This window comes from Choloepus didactylus, chromosome X (genome assembly GCF_015220235.1).
Source record: "Choloepus didactylus isolate mChoDid1 chromosome X, mChoDid1.pri, whole genome shotgun sequence".
Classification (NCBI taxonomy): Eukaryota; Metazoa; Chordata; class Mammalia; order Pilosa; family Megalonychidae; genus Choloepus; species Choloepus didactylus.
The window spans coordinates 176,433,874-176,453,998 of record NC_051334.1 but is presented as its reverse complement, the minus strand read 5'-3'; the positions used below and the strand labels follow the sequence as shown (position 1 = coordinate 176,453,998).

The window sequence follows — 20,125 nt, the reverse complement described above, 5'->3', positions numbered from 1 at the left end:
AAAGGATTAGAAGGTGTTAACCTGATAGAGAATGCCAGACCTGAACCCAGGAGTAGGGACGAGATTGCATAAAGGCACAGAGCCACATAAAGGCCTGGTGTGTAGATGGCAGTGAACACTGTGTTTGCAACACAGGATGTGTGGCAGGGGCCAGCCTGGATAGGGGTTGAAGATGCGAGTCAGTGAGTTGTGAGGGAAGAGTCAACTCCTGATTCCCCTACCCTCAAATCTAGTTCTCTTTCAGTATTTTCTGTTTTAGCGAATGATGACAACATCCACCCGGGTGCATTAACCAGATGCTTGGAAGACATCTTGAATCACCTCCATCTAATCCCTTGGCAGTCCTGCCATTTTTGCCTCCTAATTAGCTCTGGAATTTCTTTCCATGTTTGCTGCTCCCACTCTAGTTCAAGTCATCTTTCACCTGGATTACAGCAGTAGCCTCCTAAATGGACTTCCTGCCTCCACTCTTTTTTGTTTTTTAAACCACTTTTTAAAAACTTCTTATTGTAGTAACCTAAGAGAACCATTTCTTAACTATTTATTTGGAAATAATTCCAAACTTACAGAACAGTTGGAAAAATAATGCAAACCCCATACAGAGAACTCCGACATACCCCCGGCCCCCTGAAACCCAGATCCATCAGTTTTAACATTTTGCCACCTTTGCCATAGCTTGCCTGCCTGCTTGCTCGTTTGTCCTTCCTTCCTTCCTTCCTCCCTCCCTCCCTCCCTCCCTCCCTCTCTTTCCTTCCTTCAGTCTGTCCATCCATCTATCTAGCTAATGAACATTTGAGAGCAGGTTGCATACATCATACTTCTTGAATACATAGTGCTTCCAAGTACATTTCCTACAAACAAGGATGTTCATTTATGTAATCACCTTAAGTACAGTTATGAAGTTCAAGAAATTTAACATGGATATAAAGCTTATATTCTATATTCCAATTTTTCTTATGTCCCAACAATATTCTTTTGAGCCTTTTCTCCATTCTTACATCCCATTTAGTATCATGTATTGCATTTAATTGTCATTATTTCTTTAGCTTCTCTTTCTGTAAAGTTATTGTGGAAACATGTACAACATACACCTTCCCATTCCAATCCTTCCCAAGCATACCATTCAGTGGAATTAATCACATTCACAATATTGTGGTACCTTCCCCACCATCCATCACTAGAACTTTCTCTTCACTCCAAACAGAAGCCCTTCACTCATTTTCCATGAACTCTCCATTAAGCCTGCTCCCCGCCCCCCCCCCATAACCTGTACTCTACTGTCTGTCTATATGAGTTTGCATATTCTCTAGTATTTTCTTTGTGGTTACCATGGGGCTTAAATTTAACATCCTAAATCTGTAACAGTTTCATTTGCTTGACATTTTGATATTTTAATGTGTTATCTCAGTAATTTAGATTCTGGTGCATTTGTTCCTTAAGCTGTGTCTAGCTAATGGTCTGACAGAGCTTTTCTTGAATGCCAGGAGCTAACCGAGAAAAAGAGAAAACACCCTTTCCAGTCTTTGCAGATTGTCCTGTGCCAGTGCTCTCCTTCAGGGTGTATCCATACTATGAGTTTGGAGACTAGCTCCAGGCCAAAATGTAGGGACCTCCCTGATCCTTTATGCCCATGCCTCTTGTCTTGGGCATGTGCTTTGGCCCTCAGAATTCCCAGTTTACACTGATATGACTGTTCCCCCTTCCCCAGGAAACAGTTTCCTCAAGGTCCTGGGCACTGCTCTGTAGGTCCTACAGCTGGCAATCCCTTGTGCCAGGCAGCACGACTTGACTGCCTCTTGCAACATTCTGTAGCAGAGATCAGATAGCCACCTTCTACACGCAGGTCATACTTTGGAATGGCGAGTCCCTCAGGCCATCCCCAGACAGATTGTGCCAAGCATATATGCTCTCAGTATGTGCATAAGGGTTACTCTGTTCCCTCTGGAACTGGCACCTGGGATGTGCACTGGGGGTGTGGCCAGTGAGGATGGCGGAGGGGCCTGCCAGGGTACCACAAGTTCCTACCACTTTTAAGTGTTTTTATTTTTTTTATTCTTGATAGCATGCTCACTCTGTTATGGCAATTCTTTAACTGTTTTCTGGAGCTTTCAGAAAGATGTTTCTGCCAGACCTTGCCTTGCTGGTTGTTCAAAGCTTCTGTGAGGAACAGAGCCCTGTTGCGTCTCACTTTCTGCCGTCTTCTTTGCCTCCACTCTTGTTTCCCTTCCAGTGGATCTTCCACAACTCAGTGAGATGGATCTTTTCAAAGTGTAGTTCTAATCATGTCACCTTTCCCTGCCTGAAACCTTCAATGACTTCCTGCTTTTTGTGGGATAAAGAAGGCCTGGAGGGCTCTACCTGGTCTGACCCCTCCCTCCATCTCAGAGCCCTGTCTGGAACCACATGCCCTCTTGCTACTGGCCTCTTTCATTTCTTTACATGTGCCTTACTTCCTCCTAAAGCATAGAGACTTTGTATATACTGTTCATTATGCTTGGAAAGCTACCTTTCACCTAGTAAACTTATACTCACTCTTCAGATCTCATCATCTGCACGCTTGTAATTTAAGCTGCCAGCTACACAAGGGCAGGGACTTGTCTCAATCTTGCTTAAAGCTGCATCTCTAGAGCCTGGCTGATCATAGCAAGGGGACTGACAGAGAGGCACTCAACACACAGTTGTCGAATGATTGGATATATATCAGTAAAAGAGCTAATCCAAGCTGGGATGAATACTGAAGTCTGAATTGAGGGCTATTTTTTTTTAAAACTAACTGCTGTGTGGGTTGCTTTGGTTTTCATAAAAATTAATATTCACTTGCTCCCCAAATGTGTTTTGTTGGCATTTCTGTCTGAAATGGTTGTAACATGGAAGTGCTGCATATGAGTTATTGGCTTATTTTCATTTCACTTTCAATTTGATGTCTTTACTTAGGTCACAGTAGACACACCAACCAGCCCAGTTACCAGTGGACTTCCACTTTTCTTTGTTATAACTGTTACAGCCATCAAGCAGGTAAATTTCTTATTTTACAATTATGCCTGCCTTCCAGTCTTATAAGATTTGAATTTCATTGTCAAGGTTCCTTTTTCATATTTATGTAGAGTGGGCAGTATCCTTGATGGATTTAGTTTATCCTTGGTTTCCATTGAAAACCTATTAAACTGATTTTAAGTCACATCCTTAATTTCTATGCTCCTTTCCTCCTCAATATGTGTCTGTGATGGTGTGAGCATAAAAGAGTAGGTAGAAGGCGCAGCCTTGGAAATTGGGAGGTGGATTTTTTTCTGTGCATTAATTGTTTCAGCTAAGTATGTCTGTCTGAAAAATTCTCATCCTAGTGGACTTCTTTTGTTGCTTATAGCAAAGAACTCAAAATCACAAATCCTTTAATTTTATTGTCTTTCCTGATACTGCTGAAGGACCGAGGGTTGGTAGGTAGGGTAGACTTTTATTCGTATTTCTCTGTGTTAGAGTTGACAACTGCCAGGGATTGCAATGTTAATGTCTTTGAAGTACTTTGAGCCTTTTATGTGATAGTACCTTTGGAATATACTTGATGAAATTGAAAATGGGAATGGGAAAATAGACATGAAGAGGGGGTGGGTTAACTGTTTATTATGTATTGGGGCTGTCAATAGGACATAGCTAATTACAAATATACTTTTAGATAGTAAACATCAAGGTGCTTTTACTAAGTGCCCAAAGGAGCTTACACAATGAAGTTCTGCTTGACAGAATTGGACACAAGGTTACCTTTCCTCTTGAGGTTATCTGGTCTTCTATCTTGAGTACCAGGAACTGCAAGAATATTTTATCAAGTGTTTGGCTGCTAAATAAAGAGTTTTGGAATGTTCTTTCCCTTAGGCCATTAGGATTATTTTCTTTAAAATCACAGAAGTGCAGTTTCCAAGAATAGCATGAATCATTTTTTAAAAGCTCTTACTGATTCATTTTACTCCTATTACTAGTTCATGTTAGTTCCTTTCTTTTCTCTCTGGCATTACAGAAAGTACCCTATGACGTGATAGCGTAGCATTGTCATAAAGAGGGACAGAAGAGTGAATGAATATAGCCCCCTAGAAAAAGAAGGGGAAAGGGGAAAGTGATCATGAGATTTTTCAAACAGTTGTATTTGAAAAGGTGGCGTTACTGCCTAGAAAGAAAGCAAAAGGGTGTCATAAAAAGAATGGAGGTTATGCTCAAACAAATGAATGTCCTCCTTTCTTTGTTCTTTTGGCTCTTTCTTTCATTGATCAAATAAAAATGAACCATTAGATCTTTCCCTGATTACTTTTACCTCTCAAAAATGAACACAAAGTAATACTTTCTCTTATCACCAAGTCAATGGAGTTTAACCATTGATCTCAAATAAGACTTACCATAGATTCTCCGTCAAAACAATCCCAACTTGCCTTTTCCTGGACTCTGTGGGTGGCGAAGAATTATAATATTTTCTCAGGGGTATCACTCCAACAGTCGACTACAGAAGAATATAGTAATTAAGCTTGTAAGAAATAAAAATCTAGAATAATTTTTTTCAAATTAAAAAATAGAGAAAGTTAACATTAACTTGAAGAAGAGTAGAATTAGAAGAAAAAATCATACTCCTTCACAGTTGGGGAACATAGGCTCTGTGCCTGTGTTTTCATTAATACTTATATGAAGAATGGAGGAACCTTTTAGTGCAATAAAGCTATTTACCCAAGGGTTATTTTGAAAGTGTGTCTCAGATTTTGCTATTAAAATGTATAGCGTTGTCTCTTTAGCGTTCTGTGTTGAAATTAACTCATAAATAAATTAAAGTGTAAATATCTGCTGGTGACTCATGTGGGGGAGGTTATAGAGATTTGTTAACAAGTTTGCTTCATTATCTGAGTTTGTTTATATGGTTATTTTATCCTTCTAGGGATATGAGGATTGGCTGAGGCATAGAGCTGACAATGAAGTCAACAAGAGTACTGTCTACATCATTGAAAATGCAAAACGAGTGAGAAAAGAAAGTGAAAAAATCAAGGTATTCTTTTCAAAAGAATATTTCCATATAAGTAAGGATTAAAATATGAAAGCTAATAGAAACCATATCCTCCAGAACAAGGAATGAATTTGAGTAGAACCAAAGGGAAGAAGCTAGGTGAAAATAACCAATCTGGAATGGTTTAGGGCTGTGATAAGAATTAATTAAAAAAAACAACAGTCATCCTTGTACTTCTATCAAGTATTTTCACTACTGAATTATTAATTAAATCCTTGGTATTACTGGTCTTAAATTCTCCACATCCCCAGCTATTGTGTAAATTTTCTTGAATCTTCTTATATTTACGATGCTAAATGAGTGCGAAAGAGTGAAAGGGTCCCCTGAGTTTGACATAGAATCTCTTTTAAAATTTTTTTCTCTATTCTCTTCATCCCAGAGCAGAATAGCCTAGGGTAGCTTAGGATCTGACATATTCCAAACCTGCCCTAGGAATTCAGCATCATTGTTCAGCATAAGTAAGGAAGGAAGGCAGCTCAAATGATTCATACCATTAAATCTGTTGCTCCCAGGACACAAAGTAAAACTGCAAAGTAGTTGAAGGTCTGGCACATACCTCTCCCTCTCTCCTATACCCTTTTTGCTTTTGCTGTCACTCCACCCCACCCCCATTTAGAAAGACCTCTGTCTTCCACCTTCCCTCCACCAGTTTTCTTCTTGAGGTCTACCTCAACCAGGTATAATCTTGATTAAAGCAGTTGACACCATTATGTGAAATGCTATTTGTCTGAGTCCCCCTTCTAGAGTATTTGTGTGAAGGTGAAGATGTTCATTAGCCAAAAGTCTCTCTGTTTTTTACTTGGCTGGGGTTTTTGAGAAGGAGAGTGACTTGGTCAAGTTGCATCTTCAGGGCAATGAGAAGCCTTTGAAGGGTTTTAATGCCACAGAGTGACTTGATATTACTTCTTTTTCAAAAAATGGCTCTGGAGAATGGACAAAGTGGCAGCAAGGGCAGAAGTGGACTCAGGGAGTCTAGTTAGGTGATTACTGTCATGGTAGAGACAAAAGATTATGAGAGCTTATATTAGATTGATAGTAGTAGAGAAAATGATAGTAAAAATAGTAGTTAACACTTTTATAGTGCATAATACGCATTATATTCCCTCATTTAATCCTTTCTTCACAACAACCCTATGATGTAGATCCTTTTATTATCCCCTCTGTACAAACAAAGAAACAGGGGCTACCCGGAGGTTAAGAAACTTGTCCACAACTAGTGAATGGGAAAACTGGGATTTGAATCCAGTCAATTCTAGGTGTAGATTTCATGCTTTTAACTCAGTGCTATCTGTCCAGAGATTAAGAGAAATGGATATATTCCGGATATCTTTTGGAGGTAAGGTTATGGATGAATTGGATGTGGTGGGTGAGGGAAAGAGAAAAAGTGAGTAATTAAGATACCTTCTTGGTTTTGACTTGAGCAACTGAGTGAATAGTGGTGCTATTAACTAGTATGGGGAAGACTGGAGAACAGGTTTAGGGACAGAAGTGGGAATGGAAGGAAATCAGGAATTCAGTTTTGGCCATGTTAAGTTCGAGATAACTATTCGAAATCCAGATGGAGATGTCAAGACTGGAGCTCAGAGGAGGTTTTTTTTTAGCTGGAGATTGACAATTAGGAATCACCAGCACACAGATAGTATTTGAAACCTCAAGACTGAATGGAGTCACATAGATCACCCAGAAGAGGGCCCTAGTAACAGGCCTTGAGGAATTCCAATGTAAAAACAGTTATTTGTGAGTGAAAGCATATGGTTAGGCATCAGAAATATTGGAAACCAGGTATAGTAAGATCCCTCCCAATAATATGTCATGTTTTACTGCCATATAGAAATTTATTGAGGTTGTGCTCTGATACTTCAGTCAGTGAGTCAACCAAAGTGTATTGAGATGTTATGCTGAGTTCCTGAGGAGTTACAAAGAATGAGAAGAGATGGTCCATGTTCTCAAGGAGTTTAATAAGCTAGCTTATCAGGAAGATAACTGATAAGAATCCAGTGAGTGTTTCAGAAAAGAAACACTCTTGGAGATTAGAGAAGGGAGATGAAAGCAGTTTTATAGGACGAGTTGGGAATGAAATAGACTGTGAGATTCAGAGGCAGAGCATGAGAACATTTGGACTGGGTCAGAAGGAGAGGGTCAACATCAAAAGACAGAGAAGAAGGAAGCTCCTTGAAGTGGAATAGGGAGTTAGGTTATAGTTAGTAGTAGAGGAGTTGAGTTCAACTTCTTTTCTAATGAAAACATTTAATGCTATAAATTTCTAAGTTTGCTGATAAGCCTGTTACAGTTTGTTAACACTGCCAGAATGCAAAATACCATAAATGAATTGGCTTTTATAAAGGTGGTTTATTTGGTTACAAAGTTACAGTCTGAAGGCCATAAAGTGTCCAAGGTAAGGCATCAGCAATAGGGTACCTTTACTGATGGATGGCCATTGGCGTCCAGAAAACCCCTGTTAGCTGGGAAGGCATGTGGCTGGTGTCCGCTTGCTCCCAGGTTGCATTTCAAGTGTGTTCTCCAAAATGTCAGTGTCAGCTTCCAACTGCTGTCTTCAAAGTGTCTCTAAGTTACACCAGCAAGCTCCTTCCGTCTGAGCTCTCTTATAGGGCTCTAGTAAACTAATCAAGGCCCAGGCTGAATGGGTGGGGCCATGCCTCCATGGAAATGATCTAATCAGAGTTATCACCTATAGTTGGGTGGGTCACATCTCCATGGAAACACCCTAATCCAAAGTCAAGTCTAGTCAGGAGTTGGGGTTAACTTTGGGTTGTGTTGTAGCCATAGTTACTTTCAATGCACTGCAGTCTTCTAATTCCTTGATTGGGGATTGCTGTGCTTTGCAGGGGGCCTTTTGCACTGGAGGGTTTTCCCCAGTGTTCCTGCTGCACCCTCTGCTTTCAGCAGGCCCTGTATCCCTGAGCCACAGAGGGTGTCTCTTTCAGTGCCCTTGCTCTTTCCCCAGCAGTAGACTGCTGTTACTTGTTATTCAGGCCCCACTCCTGGTGGAATCAGAGAGGTTTCTCAGTTCACCTGCTTCAGTCTCTATATTAGGTAGGCCCTAAATTCCTGAGCTTCAGGGATGGGACTTTTTTAATATTCTTGCCCCACCCCCATAGCAGATGAACTTTGCCTTGTGTCAGGCTGGATCCTCAGTATGAGTGTTTTTCTGCCCCACCCCCAGCGGCAGCCGGTCTTTACTTCTACCTTTTTTCCCCCGCAGTAGTCAATGTTTCCCTGAGACTTTACCTCAGATGGTTTCTGTCCTTGCCACTAGAAGCGGATGGCTTTTGTCTTATATGACAGAACGGCCCTGGATTCTAACAAAGTTTTGTGCCTGTCTCCATAGCCAGCGATTACCACCTGCATGCCTGCTCCAGTGAGGAGGGCTCATTTTAGGTCCCCTGCTCTCGGCGGAGGCCTGTGGAGAAGAGCTGGTGAATGGTTGTGATCTTCCCCTGGCTCCTAGACTCCCAGGAGTCACATTAGTTACAATCAGCCTTTAAGAATCAGTTGAAATTCCACTTGTTTTCTTCTTACCCACTTTCATGGCAACCACTTCTTCCTACTGTGCTCTGCCAATTATGAAACAGTTCTTTTGCCCTGTCTCTCCTCAGAGGGGCTTGTCTTCCTTTGAACCTCAGTTCATTTGGTTGCCTTGCAATCTCAGTTCTCTCATGGATCAAAAAAAAAAAATGATGATTTTGTATGCTCTCTGGGGTTTTCTCATTTTTATGGTGGGGGGTGGTGATGTTCTTTTGTGGCTTGTTGCATCCTAAGTGGGAGAAGAACTCTAGAATTGACCTTCTCTGAACATGTTACTCCCTTGCTTTCAAAGTCCTTTACCAGTTTCCTGTTACCTTCAGGGTGAGGCCTAAACTTACCCTTATCGTGGTCTATCAGACCCTTTGTGATTCCCCCCATCTCACCAACCTCAACTTGGTTGGACTCTGTATGCACTGGACCTTTGTATTTCATATCGAGATAAATTGTAAGTGTTGTAGAAGAAATGCCCTCTGTGGTTTTTATTCATCAGTGACCAAGAGCCACCTTCCAACATCAGCTGAGTGTTTCCCTCTTCTAAGATGCTTTAGGAATCTGTTATTTTCTTCTGAGTATTTATGCATATGTTGTGGTTTTATGTAATCAACATAAGTGTTTATGTAAGTGAGCAAGGAAAGATCCAACAAAATGAAATATTATTTACACATTAATGAAATTATTGACGCTGTTGCTCGTCTGCTGATTAAGATTGGTAAAGAAAATGAAATTGTTCCCGAAGAGGCCTTGAGATCCTCTTCCTTATCTGCTAAACTATGTTGCAAATAAAAGACAGGTGTTGAGTACGTAAACCAGGAGAGATATGATTTGGAGCCAGTCAGTCCTGGTGTTTCTATGAAATGCACACTTGTAAGCAGATTTTATTAGCTTCCATTTCTACAGCCAAACCAGACTTTGAGGGTTTTAGAATTTCCCACCCATTCATGAAGTGTTTCTCATCTTGATTCCGTGGTGAACAGATAAAGGTTGGTAGGGTCTAAACACAATCTGAAGCCCTTCTTCATTGTGCAGACTCTTAACTCCTGCTGATGATCAGAAATTAAGTTAATGCCGAGATTTTTGTCTTGGCCATGACTCCAATTGTATAATTTGATAGCTCCATTCTCTCTTATCATTCAAAACGTACTGCTGACCTTTGGTTTATTTTTATTTTTTCCTGTTAGGATTATTTGGGGACTTTTGGTAGTTTAAATTCTTTAACCTTTTCCTTGCTGAGTATGAGAAAAGCTAAAGCTGTTGCTATCAGCTTATTTTTTTTTTTTTTTTTTTTTGAAGAGGTAGGAGTTTTTATTTTGGAAAGGCAAATTATTATAAACAATTGGAAAGCTTGGCACTGACTTTGGAAAAGAACAGAAACATCCAAATATACATAAAAATTGAGCATATGTTAAAATTTCATTCAGCAAATGGTGTTGAGAAAGTCAGATTAGATCTCTATTTCACACATTATAATAAATAAAAGTTACATAAATTCAATATTTGAAAAGTAAACATCAATTAAAATATAAATAAAAGATTTTAAATAATACATAATTTTAGATAGCCTGAAACAAAAAGGAGAAACCATAAACAATTAATTTTACTATGAAATATTTAAAAGTCCAATTTTGAGAACATATGCACAAATTTAAAACACAAATAAACCAATAAAATGTACTTAAAAATTATGAGACTCAGATTTCACTCTCTTAATAAATTGCTATTACAAATCAGTGGGAAAATATGAACATCCAACATTCAATACAAATAGAGGAAGAATATCCCATTGCTGCTTCTCATCTAATCTAGGAACCATGGATTGCCAGAGGCATAGTTATTTTATTTACTACTGCAAAAGAAAATGTATGGCTAACTAAACTAACACATGTATCAGCTTATTTTACAGATACTAATATGGGTTTTCAGTGTTTGTGTTTATTATTAGTTTCGTATGATGTGAATACCCTCTTCCATCAATATTTTTATTATGGTGCTGTATATTTTATTAATATTGGGGAGGGACTTTAAAAATACTGCAATCAAACAGGGTTTCTTCCTTTGATTTTCATATTTTAAATAAAGCCACAGCCATTTACACAAAAGAAAAGCACCTGTCCCTGGCAAAATCCTTTCAGGACAGAGGTCAAAGTAAACTGCATAAGGTTTTTATATCACTTCTGTATTTATTTGATCTATAGATCAAAATCTGTAGAAATTTAATATTTCATTTTCTTTGTACCTTGGAAAGTGTTTGAAATTTTCTCATGAGGTATATATAATGGTGTGAAGAATTCCTTCAGAGACATTTATGTTTCTTTCATTTTTACCAAATTGCAAATTTTCAGCTTGAATGTGAAAATTATAACTTTATGTACAAGATGGAAATAATCACTAAATTTGCCCTTTTTACACAAAATAAAGTGTTGACGCTGAAAAAAAAAGACAGGTGTTTCTTTTATTGGTTCAGCATTTTTCAAGTGTGTCCAAGCCAAGTGTATTAGTTAGGGTTCTCCTTGGAAACAGAATCAATGAGAGATGTCTCTGATTATCAAATTGTAAAAGTGACTCACGCAACTGCGGGAGTGCACGGGTCCAAATTCTGCAGAGCCGTCAACAAGCTGTCAACTCCAAGGAAGATGTCCGACAAACTCCTCGGGAAACGAACCGGCAACCTTGACGAACTCCTCAGGAAACAAACCGGCAACTTTGACAAACTCCTCAGGAAAAGCTTCACTGAGCAGCTGAAGAAGAAGTGAAGGTTCTCTAACCGTCCGGCTTATAAGCCTCCAACTGATCACCCGGACCAAATCCAGCCAATTGCATTCTCTCACTGTGGAAGCACGCCCCTTGATGAGTCATCAGTCAGCTGCAGTCAATTGACTGATGATCCGACAAACCAGCCCGTTGGTTTATTAACCAGCCTCAAATAGCCTCACAGCAATCGTCAGGCCAGTGCCCGCTTGACCAGACAGCTAGGCCACCTAGCCAAGTTGACACATGAACCCAACCATCACAGTGAGGAATCAATAAATAATGCACAGACAGGCCTTAGCACCGTGCCTGGCACATAGCTGGCATTCAAGAATTATTAGTTATCATGGAACAATTAAAATAATGGTGCACAGGTAACCAGAAAAGCTGTCAACTCCAAGGAAGACGTCCGACGAACTCCTCGGGAAATGAACTGACAACTTTGACGAACTCCTCAGGAAACGAACCGGCAACTTTGACAAACTCCTCAGGAAACGAACTGGCAACTTCGACGAGCTCCCCAGGAAAAGCTTCACTGAGCAGCTGAAGAAGAAGTGAAGGTTTCTCTAACTGTCCGGCTTATAAGCCTCCAACTGATCACCCTGACCAAATCCAGCCAATTGCATTCTCTCACTGTGGAAGCACGCCCCTTGATGAGTCATCAGTCAGCTGCAGTCAATTGACTGATGATCCGACAAACCAGCCCGTTGGATTATTAACCAGCCTCAAATATCCTCACAGCAATCGTCAGGCCAGTGCCACCTAGCCAAGTTGACACATGAACCCAACCATCACACCAAGAAACCAGATATTTATTCCCTCCTAAAATGGGTTGACTTCTGCCACCAGCTGCCTCCTGTCTTTATGTAAGGCTTCTGTACAAAAGTAGTATTTATCATTTTCCATGTTTGCCATGGTGTGAAAATGTTGGGAAGCACTGGACTGGTTGATTTATTACATTCTTCTAGATTAAAAAAAAATGTGTTATAACTATTCATAAGTTGAGAGTAAAGTGGCTTTAGGGTATTAGTAATGCTTATAATTAACTTCTATCAAATAGTAAACATGTGCTAGACACTTTGCTAGATGTTTTACCTTATATTTTCCCTCTTCTTTACTTGACCTTGAGTATTTGCTGATACGAAATGGTTTCTCATTGCTATATTACTTGATTCAACTGGTATCATTGGAAAGTGATTTATAGAAAAAACTTTTGTTTTTCAAATATTATGGGAAAAAGAGATGCCTCTCTAAATGAGGTCCTCTGAGCACTGAAGAAGGAACTGGCCCCCAGTGATCAATTGCTATTTTTCACATGGGAAGCAAAGCATTTTGAAATTTACCTGGTGCAGTATGGTTGCTCAGCTTGCGTGAATTCCCATACTTGGGACATGCAAGACATTTTCTGGATTCATTCATGAAGTGATAATGGTCACTAACTTATCACACATTAGTGTTGGAAATAGAGAACAAATGGGCTCCTGGGTGCCTGAATCATTTTATTAGAGGTTGAAGTTCAGTGTTAAGGTAATCTGAAAGCAACCTAAGTCTTTGTGACCTAAAAGAAAATTCTGAGTGTTGAGTGATAGTCTTCCTTCAGATTTCACATGGTTTAGGATGCTGATATACTCTGGCCCCAGATGAGGAAAAGTGTCTGTCTTGCTAATGTTTTGACTTTAGTATGAGATATGATGAATACTTCATTTGGAATTAAGAATATTTATATTTAATTTTCTCTCCGTTCTAGGTCGGCAACGTAGTAGAAGTTCAGGCAGATGAAACCTTTCCCTGTGATCTTATTCTTTTATCATCATGCACCCATGACGGTACCTGCTATGTCACTACAGCCAGTCTTGATGGAGAATCTAATTGCAAGGTAATAGAGACTAAACCTTGGCTGAACATTTTGAGCTCAGTAGAGTTGATCATGCAAGACTGCTTCCCACCACTCCCTAATCTTTTTTCTTTATTTTTTTTCCTGTTCATGCCAGTTTTGTATTTGAAGGAAGCTTTTATGTAATTGTCTTAGGACTTCTAAGCAAATACTCAGCTTTGGGGGTCCAGGTGGTGCTGGGTGGGAATAAAAGAAAAACCATGCCCCAAATTATAGCCATTACGATTTTTGTAGCACGGCTTGCATTCCACATTGACATAACCCACTTAACATTTTATTTAGGCTTTTAAAAATTGGAGTAATTGTAGGCTGAAACTGTATAACTCCAAAGATAACATCATGTGCGCGAACTTTAAAATTTGATCTATTTTTATTCTAAAAGTGATGAATATGTGCTTAAAGAGAATGTTTACTCCTGGGATATAGGAAATTTAACCTGGAATAATTTGATTCCTTTTTTAATACTTTAGGGTATAGTTTAGTAAATGTTTTCTTTATTGCAACTAGGAAGAATTATAAACTTGTTAACATAAATTTTTTCAAACTGGGAATGAATTTACTTTCCTGGTCATTTGTGGCATAGTCAGTTCTTGGCCACTGCCCAGAGCTCCATGGAGCATGACAATTTGTTTTCTATGTGCTACCTTTAAAGAGGGGGTACAAATGTACTCACCTCTGGGCGTATCTTTGGAGGGCTTTCTCTGGAGTTGAGGACCACAACTAAGTATGTAAAAAAGGAACTTGATTCTTTGTTAGGTGACTAATTCTGTACTTCAAGGGCTTGGTGACGGACTAGTAGCATTTAAACTATTCAAAAACTAAGTTATATTTTAAGAAATGTCAAGATAAAAATCGAGAGATCTACCTAGAGATTCCCTAATAGGGGAAAATTTTGCTTAGAGGAAGAAAGCTTTCAAGTGGTTCTTTTCTCAAATAAGTAAATTTGATCAAATCAGCCAGAAGTACAGAGGTTTTCAAAATCAGGAGATCATTTTAAATATAGCTCAGGCTGTTCCATAATATTCCCTAAAGACCATGGCAACAGCTTTGCCTTCTGCGTAAGCGGTGCACTTTCTTGTTTGATGGAGCCCACTTTGGGTTTTGCATGAATGAAGTACATAATATACAGTAGTGGATTGTTCTGTGTGACTAAAGTAAAACACATCCTCTCCCTGCCCCTCATATGAAATGTAGCCATTTTGAACATTTTAAAGAGTATTAATTATGCGATTTGTATAATGGAGCTATTAATGATTTTTTCTTGCTACTGGCAAAATTGCAGCACTGTTACGACCAAAAGGGTTATATTTAATTTATATGTGTATATCTACATTACTGTACATTGTTGTGAGCAAAATAATAGGTCTCAATTCTATAAATATGAGAAAAAAGTTGGTTTATTGAATTTTTCATGGGGTTCTCAGTTAATTATATGTATGCTGCAAGTGGAATCTTCTCAGCTGTTAGTATCAAGAAGAACTTTTAGGTTTTTCATTATCTTTGATATCCCCTTGCAGCAGAGTTATCATTCTAATTATCTGTTAATACTGTTAATGAATAATGTCATCAAACTTAGTTGATGGGTTATGTGCAGCAGTAATTGTATTATTCTGCCCAAACCTTGTATGCAAACCTACTGTGTCCCTGGAATCAGGTGGGTGGGTATAAGATTTGTGAAAAGAAACACTTTTTGTTGTTGATGTTTTTGCTATTTTCTTCTGCTTTTATCTAGACACATTATGCAGTACGTGATACTATTGCACTATGTACAGCTGAATCCATTGATACCCTCAGAGCAGCAATTGAATGTGAACAGCCTCAACCTGACCTCTACAAGTAAGTGTCACCTGATTTCATTTTAATGCTGTCTGTTGGCCATGCTTCTCTTTACCTCCAGTGTTGCAAAGAAACACCCACCATGAGCTGTCTCTTCCTTCTGGCAGTGAAATGAATCAAATCAGCCTTGTTCATTACCAGTCTAAGATAATGGAGATACAGTAGTAAGCAAGAAGATTACAATCTCTGTTGTGGATCCAGGCATCTTACATGTGACTTTCCTTTTTGTCATTTGTAAACATAGCCATCCATCAAGTTTTAAGATTGTGCCATCCCAAAAGGCTGCTGTATCAGACTGAGGCAGTTACCAGAGTTATTCAAAACAAAAATAAACCCTTTTGCTGGTCATCCTACATTAAAGAAAGAAGAGGATATGGCACTCTTAATTAATAGGCACTCCACCCTTTTTTTATGATGTTCATGATTACCTGAGGATTGCAAATAGGCTGTTTATTGTCCACAATAAGCAGTTAAGTTGAGGGACAGTAAAATCGTATAATTTCCGCTATTATACCATATTTAGGCTCTCTGGAGTAGATTAGCTGATTAACAGTCATAGTGGGTTGTCAAACATTTGGCATTTTATTTTAAGACTGGTTAGTTCGGTTGATTAGAGCATGGTCCTAATGAGAGTAGAGTAACAGATTTTATCCCCATGTGGGCCAATTAATTTTCATTCTATTCCACACTTAGTTACAGATGGCATCCATTACCCATGTCAGTCTTGTTAACGCACACTCTTGGTCATAATGGGTGACCAAGTGGTTGGATGTGGCTCACACTAATGCCCAGTAGTGGAAAACAAAATAGTCATCCAACTATGAAGACAGTGCCCTCCCTCCTTCCCATCTTTTCTTCTTTATGGTTTTTCTTCCTCTTCTGTGTCCACCTTGACACTAGAAACTAGGGCCGTAAAGTAAAATAGCTGTTCTCTGCCTTCAAGGAGCTTACAGGGAACTTCCATAGGAGATGAAATGGTAAAGTCGTCTTACTATAATGTGAGATAATTGAGGTGAATTCAAGGCCCATGGGGTCAGAAAAGGGAATGACCAGTTCTGCCTGGGTTAAAGAATAATATTACACCTTTGCACATTTTTAGGGAAATCCCCAAACGTTTCACTTGCCTGCCTTAAATATGTAGGAGAAAGTTTAGGGCAGGAGGGTTATTCCTAATTTCCCTAGACTAGATTTAGTGCCCTTGCTGTGTAACTTCAGAATACCCTGTACTGCCACCATCCTAAGTGCTAATCACTTGCACTGTATTTGCTGGTTTACTTCTCTGTCTTCCCTTCTAGACCATGAGCTCTGGAGGGGCAGAGCACATGTCCTTCCTGCTTACTGCTGTAGCTCCATTATCTAGCACAGTTCTGGCACAATTACTATATAATATGATGCATGAATGAAAAGACCCTTGGTCTTTATGTATATGGTAATGTAAGACTTCCATTTTTCTGAAGAAAAAAAAAAGCCCTCTTTATAATCCAAATTATAAAAGATTTCTAACACTCTTCTTAAGGAGGGGTTAGGCTTTTTTTGCCCCATTTTGCAGAAAAGGTGACAGGCACAATCAATTCATAAGTATTTATGATGTCGTTAACATCCGCCTAGCTGTATTAAGTGATTATATCAAGCTCAGTACTGAGATCAGCTCCAAGACACAGGCAAGAAATATCTGAGATTGTAAACAAGTGTTCATTCTCTAAGACTGATGCCATGATTTTCAAAAAGTGGTCCTTGGCCCAGCAGCATCAGCCTCACCTGGGAACGCAGAAATGCAAGTTCTCACCTGAATGGGAATCTCAGGGGTGGAGCCCAGCAATCTAGTATATACAAGCCCTCGGGGTGATTTTGATGTATGCTTAAGTGTAACAACTACTGGTTTTAGAAGTTGTGTTTAAGCAATGAAAACCTTTCTTCACATGAATTTAAAATAGAAACCATTTTATTTATATAAATAAAAGAATAAAGGGGAGGGGCATTGACTGCATGTACAGTGCCAAGTAGAGTTTGATAATCAAATTTAGAATCAATTGAAAATGTTACCCGCCTTACCAGTTCCTCATGACTATGCTTCAGAAATATAATAGACTTTTGTAGTTCATTCATTCAAAGCCTATCTGTCTCTCTTACATTGTTTGTATTTTGATTCATCCCCATATTTGCAGTATATGGATTGCACATGAATGTAGAAAACACATTTGCTATTATGTTCTTTTTACAGGTTTGTTGGGCGAATCAATATCTATAGTAATAGTCTTGAGGCTGTTGCCAGGTTAGTTTGTTATTCCTTTAATCTGTCCTTTTGGGGGTGGGGGTGTATTTCTCCTTTTAGCCCATTAAATAGCCCAGTGTCTTCTTTTTAGAAAGGGATATTAAGGTGAATAAACTTGGGGTAACTAGCCATTGTCCCACTAATGGGTAAGTAATAACCTTGTGATTGGTAGGGTTGTGGTGGTAGGATCTGTGGGTGGGGTGTTGGCGGTGATACTTGGGGTTGCCAAAATAGCTGAGCTCCAGACAATTTGTTACTCCCAAACTTGTTATATCCACTGTATTTATTGTGTTTGGCTTTGCACTGGCTGATAGTGTTGGAAGTATATCTGAAGAAGCGTGGTTTATAGGAGAATAACTGAGGAATGGGGCAGTTGGTAAAATGCTGGTAGAATTAATTTGACTTAATAAAATGAAAGACTGATCATTTATGATTGGATAATTCCTACATGAAGGGCTGTTTTCTTCCCCCTTCTGTCATCCAGTTAATTACCTCAACTTTTCCACTTGGCCTTTATAGTCACAGTCACAAAGAAGTAAAAGAAATGCAGGGTGCCCAGTGATCCCCCAAAAAGCGGGTTTATTTTCTACAAATGCGTCAGTGAGTGCTCCCCTGACATTTGCTTTCCCAGCCTCTCCTGTGTCACCCTTTGTTTCTGTTTCTCCCTGTTTGCTTCTCTGTTTTGTTGTCTGGCTGTCTATCACTCAGAATCTTTTTTATCTCTCTGCTGGCTACTCCCATACTTTGCTTCTATCTGTGCTGTAACCCTCAAGTAACTGAAGAGGGAGGGATCTTTGATCTTGTCCTGAGGACTACACATATGATATAAGTAGGCAGATACATTCTGATTCAGGGCAAAGTATGTCCCCAGAGTCGATGAATGCTTTTGGGTTGTTTGAATAAGCTGTGTTCATTTTTTATTTAGGTCTTTGGGACCTGAAAATCTCTTGCTGAAAGGAGCCACACTAAAAAATACCAAGAAGATATATGGTGAACAATTTTTAAAATATACTTATGAGAAATAGGCTTTTTGTGAATAAGTAGTGCACATTAAACATTGAAAATGGCAGATATTGCCACTTACTCAAAATCTGTTTTTAGGTGTTGGGAATTTACAAGAAGATAAACTAAAGTGAAATATAACAAATAAACCATATAGAATTAAAAAATACTATAAATGATGTACTGTCTGGTGAGCGGAAGAGGGCTAAGAATTCCTACTTTTATGGATTTAAAAATTGATAGAGCAGACTGGGTGGGGAATTGGTTGGCAAGTTCATTTGTAACCTAGTTTTCATTATATACTTTTATCCTTAGGAGTTGCTGTTTACACTGGGATGGAAACCAAAATGGCTTTGAACTACCAGGGGAAATCTCAGAAACGTTCTGCTGTCGAAAAGTAAGTGTGCACCACAATTTCTTTAGTCATTATTGATCTGAAACCACCTCCTCAGTAATTGCAAATACCCATAAAAATACAACATCAACAATAATAGCTACCATTTTGAGCACTTTTTATGTTTTAAAAACTGTGCCACAGTTATTTATGTGTTTGATTTTGTTTAATCCTCTGAAAAACTCTGTGAAAGAATTCCTGTTAGCCTCTTCACTTTACAAATGAGGAAATAGCCTCCGAGAAGTTAAGTGGCTTACTTAAGCTCACACAGCTATTAAAGGGCAGAATTTACTTGAATTGCTTAAAGGGCAGTGTTTACCTGAACTGTAAATTCATTTCCTTTTGCTACTGGAAATGGAGCTCATTATTTGGGGTTCTCTAGTTGTCATATGCAAGGAAGCTCTACAACATAGATAATTGTCTCCTGGAAAATCGTTTTAAGTGGTACCTGGTAGATTTTCAAGCCAGGTGCCACTGGCATCGACCTTTCTCCGTGGTCGGCATGGGCAACCACTATTTCAGTGACATTTCCTTCTGTAGTTCCACTTTCATACTGACTTGGAAGACTCTACATGGAATGTAAGGATTTCACATTTGCTACCCCAAAGCTTTTGGATTCAGGAAAATAGAGACAAGCTCCTCCTTCTAAAAGGATTAGAGATATCTGGTCAGACTTAGAGATTTCTGGTTAAAAAGAAGAGAGAATTTTTTGCCAGCCAACCTGTCCCACAAGAAAGATTCTATTTATATGAGTGTATTTACTCTTCTCTTCATTTCTTTAAAAAAGATACATGACTATATAAAGCAATAATTACAATATTTAACTTGATTGTTAGGTTTATAACATATATAGATGGTAATATTCCAGGGAATGTTGGAGAGGTCTTCGTGATGGCCCAGTTATTCTTCACTCCTCAGCCACGTGGAGTGCTGATCCCAAGGAGGAGGGGTCAGCAAGTATGGACATCTGTGGGGGTCAGTCTTTTAATCATGTATCAATCCTTGTCCTCAGAATTCACTGCAACCTTCTCCCTTGCGACACATACAGCCACCTACAAAACCCCTATAACTGTGTGCTCCAGGGTTTTGAGTTGATAATAACTTGGGATGTATGTGTGTGTGTGTCCTATCACTTTATAGGAACTTTACTAAAGGTATGTCAAGCTAATCATCCATGACCCTTTGGGGCACATTGGTGACCAACAGACAGTTCAGGGCTGGCTTTTCCGTTTTGCCACTTGAGAGTGATGCTACAGCCATGCTAACTGAGGTTTCTACATTTAGGCTTGTGCTGTGATCACACATCATACATAGGAAAAGCATTAGATAATTGACCAGGTTAATTTATATCTGGTTGAATTTTTAAGTAATTGGATGGTTTTTAAGTCTGTAATCTTTTAT

At 39.0% G+C, this 20,125-nt stretch overlaps 1 protein-coding gene across 4 annotated transcripts in view; it reads left to right on the top strand.

The window, feature by feature from the left end:
* The window catches only part of ATP11C (ATPase phospholipid transporting 11C), a 198,080-nt gene that overhangs the window by 109,003 nt on the left and 68,952 nt on the right, over positions 1 to 20,125 (top strand). For 3 of the 4 annotated variants that reach the window (XM_037820975.1, XM_037820973.1, XM_037820972.1), the window contains 7 exons: positions 2,935 to 3,015; positions 4,910 to 5,017; positions 13,074 to 13,202; positions 14,953 to 15,056; positions 17,278 to 17,328; positions 18,254 to 18,318; positions 18,646 to 18,727. In XM_037820975.1, coding sequence (XP_037676903.1) covers positions 2,935 to 3,015; positions 4,910 to 5,017; positions 13,074 to 13,202; positions 14,953 to 15,056; positions 17,278 to 17,328; positions 18,254 to 18,318; positions 18,646 to 18,727 — 620 coding nt within the window. The remainder of the gene's footprint in view (positions 1 to 2,934; positions 3,016 to 4,909; positions 5,018 to 13,073; positions 13,203 to 14,952; positions 15,057 to 17,277; positions 17,329 to 18,253; positions 18,319 to 18,645; positions 18,728 to 20,125) is intronic. The other variant, XM_037820974.1, reaches the window with a different exon arrangement.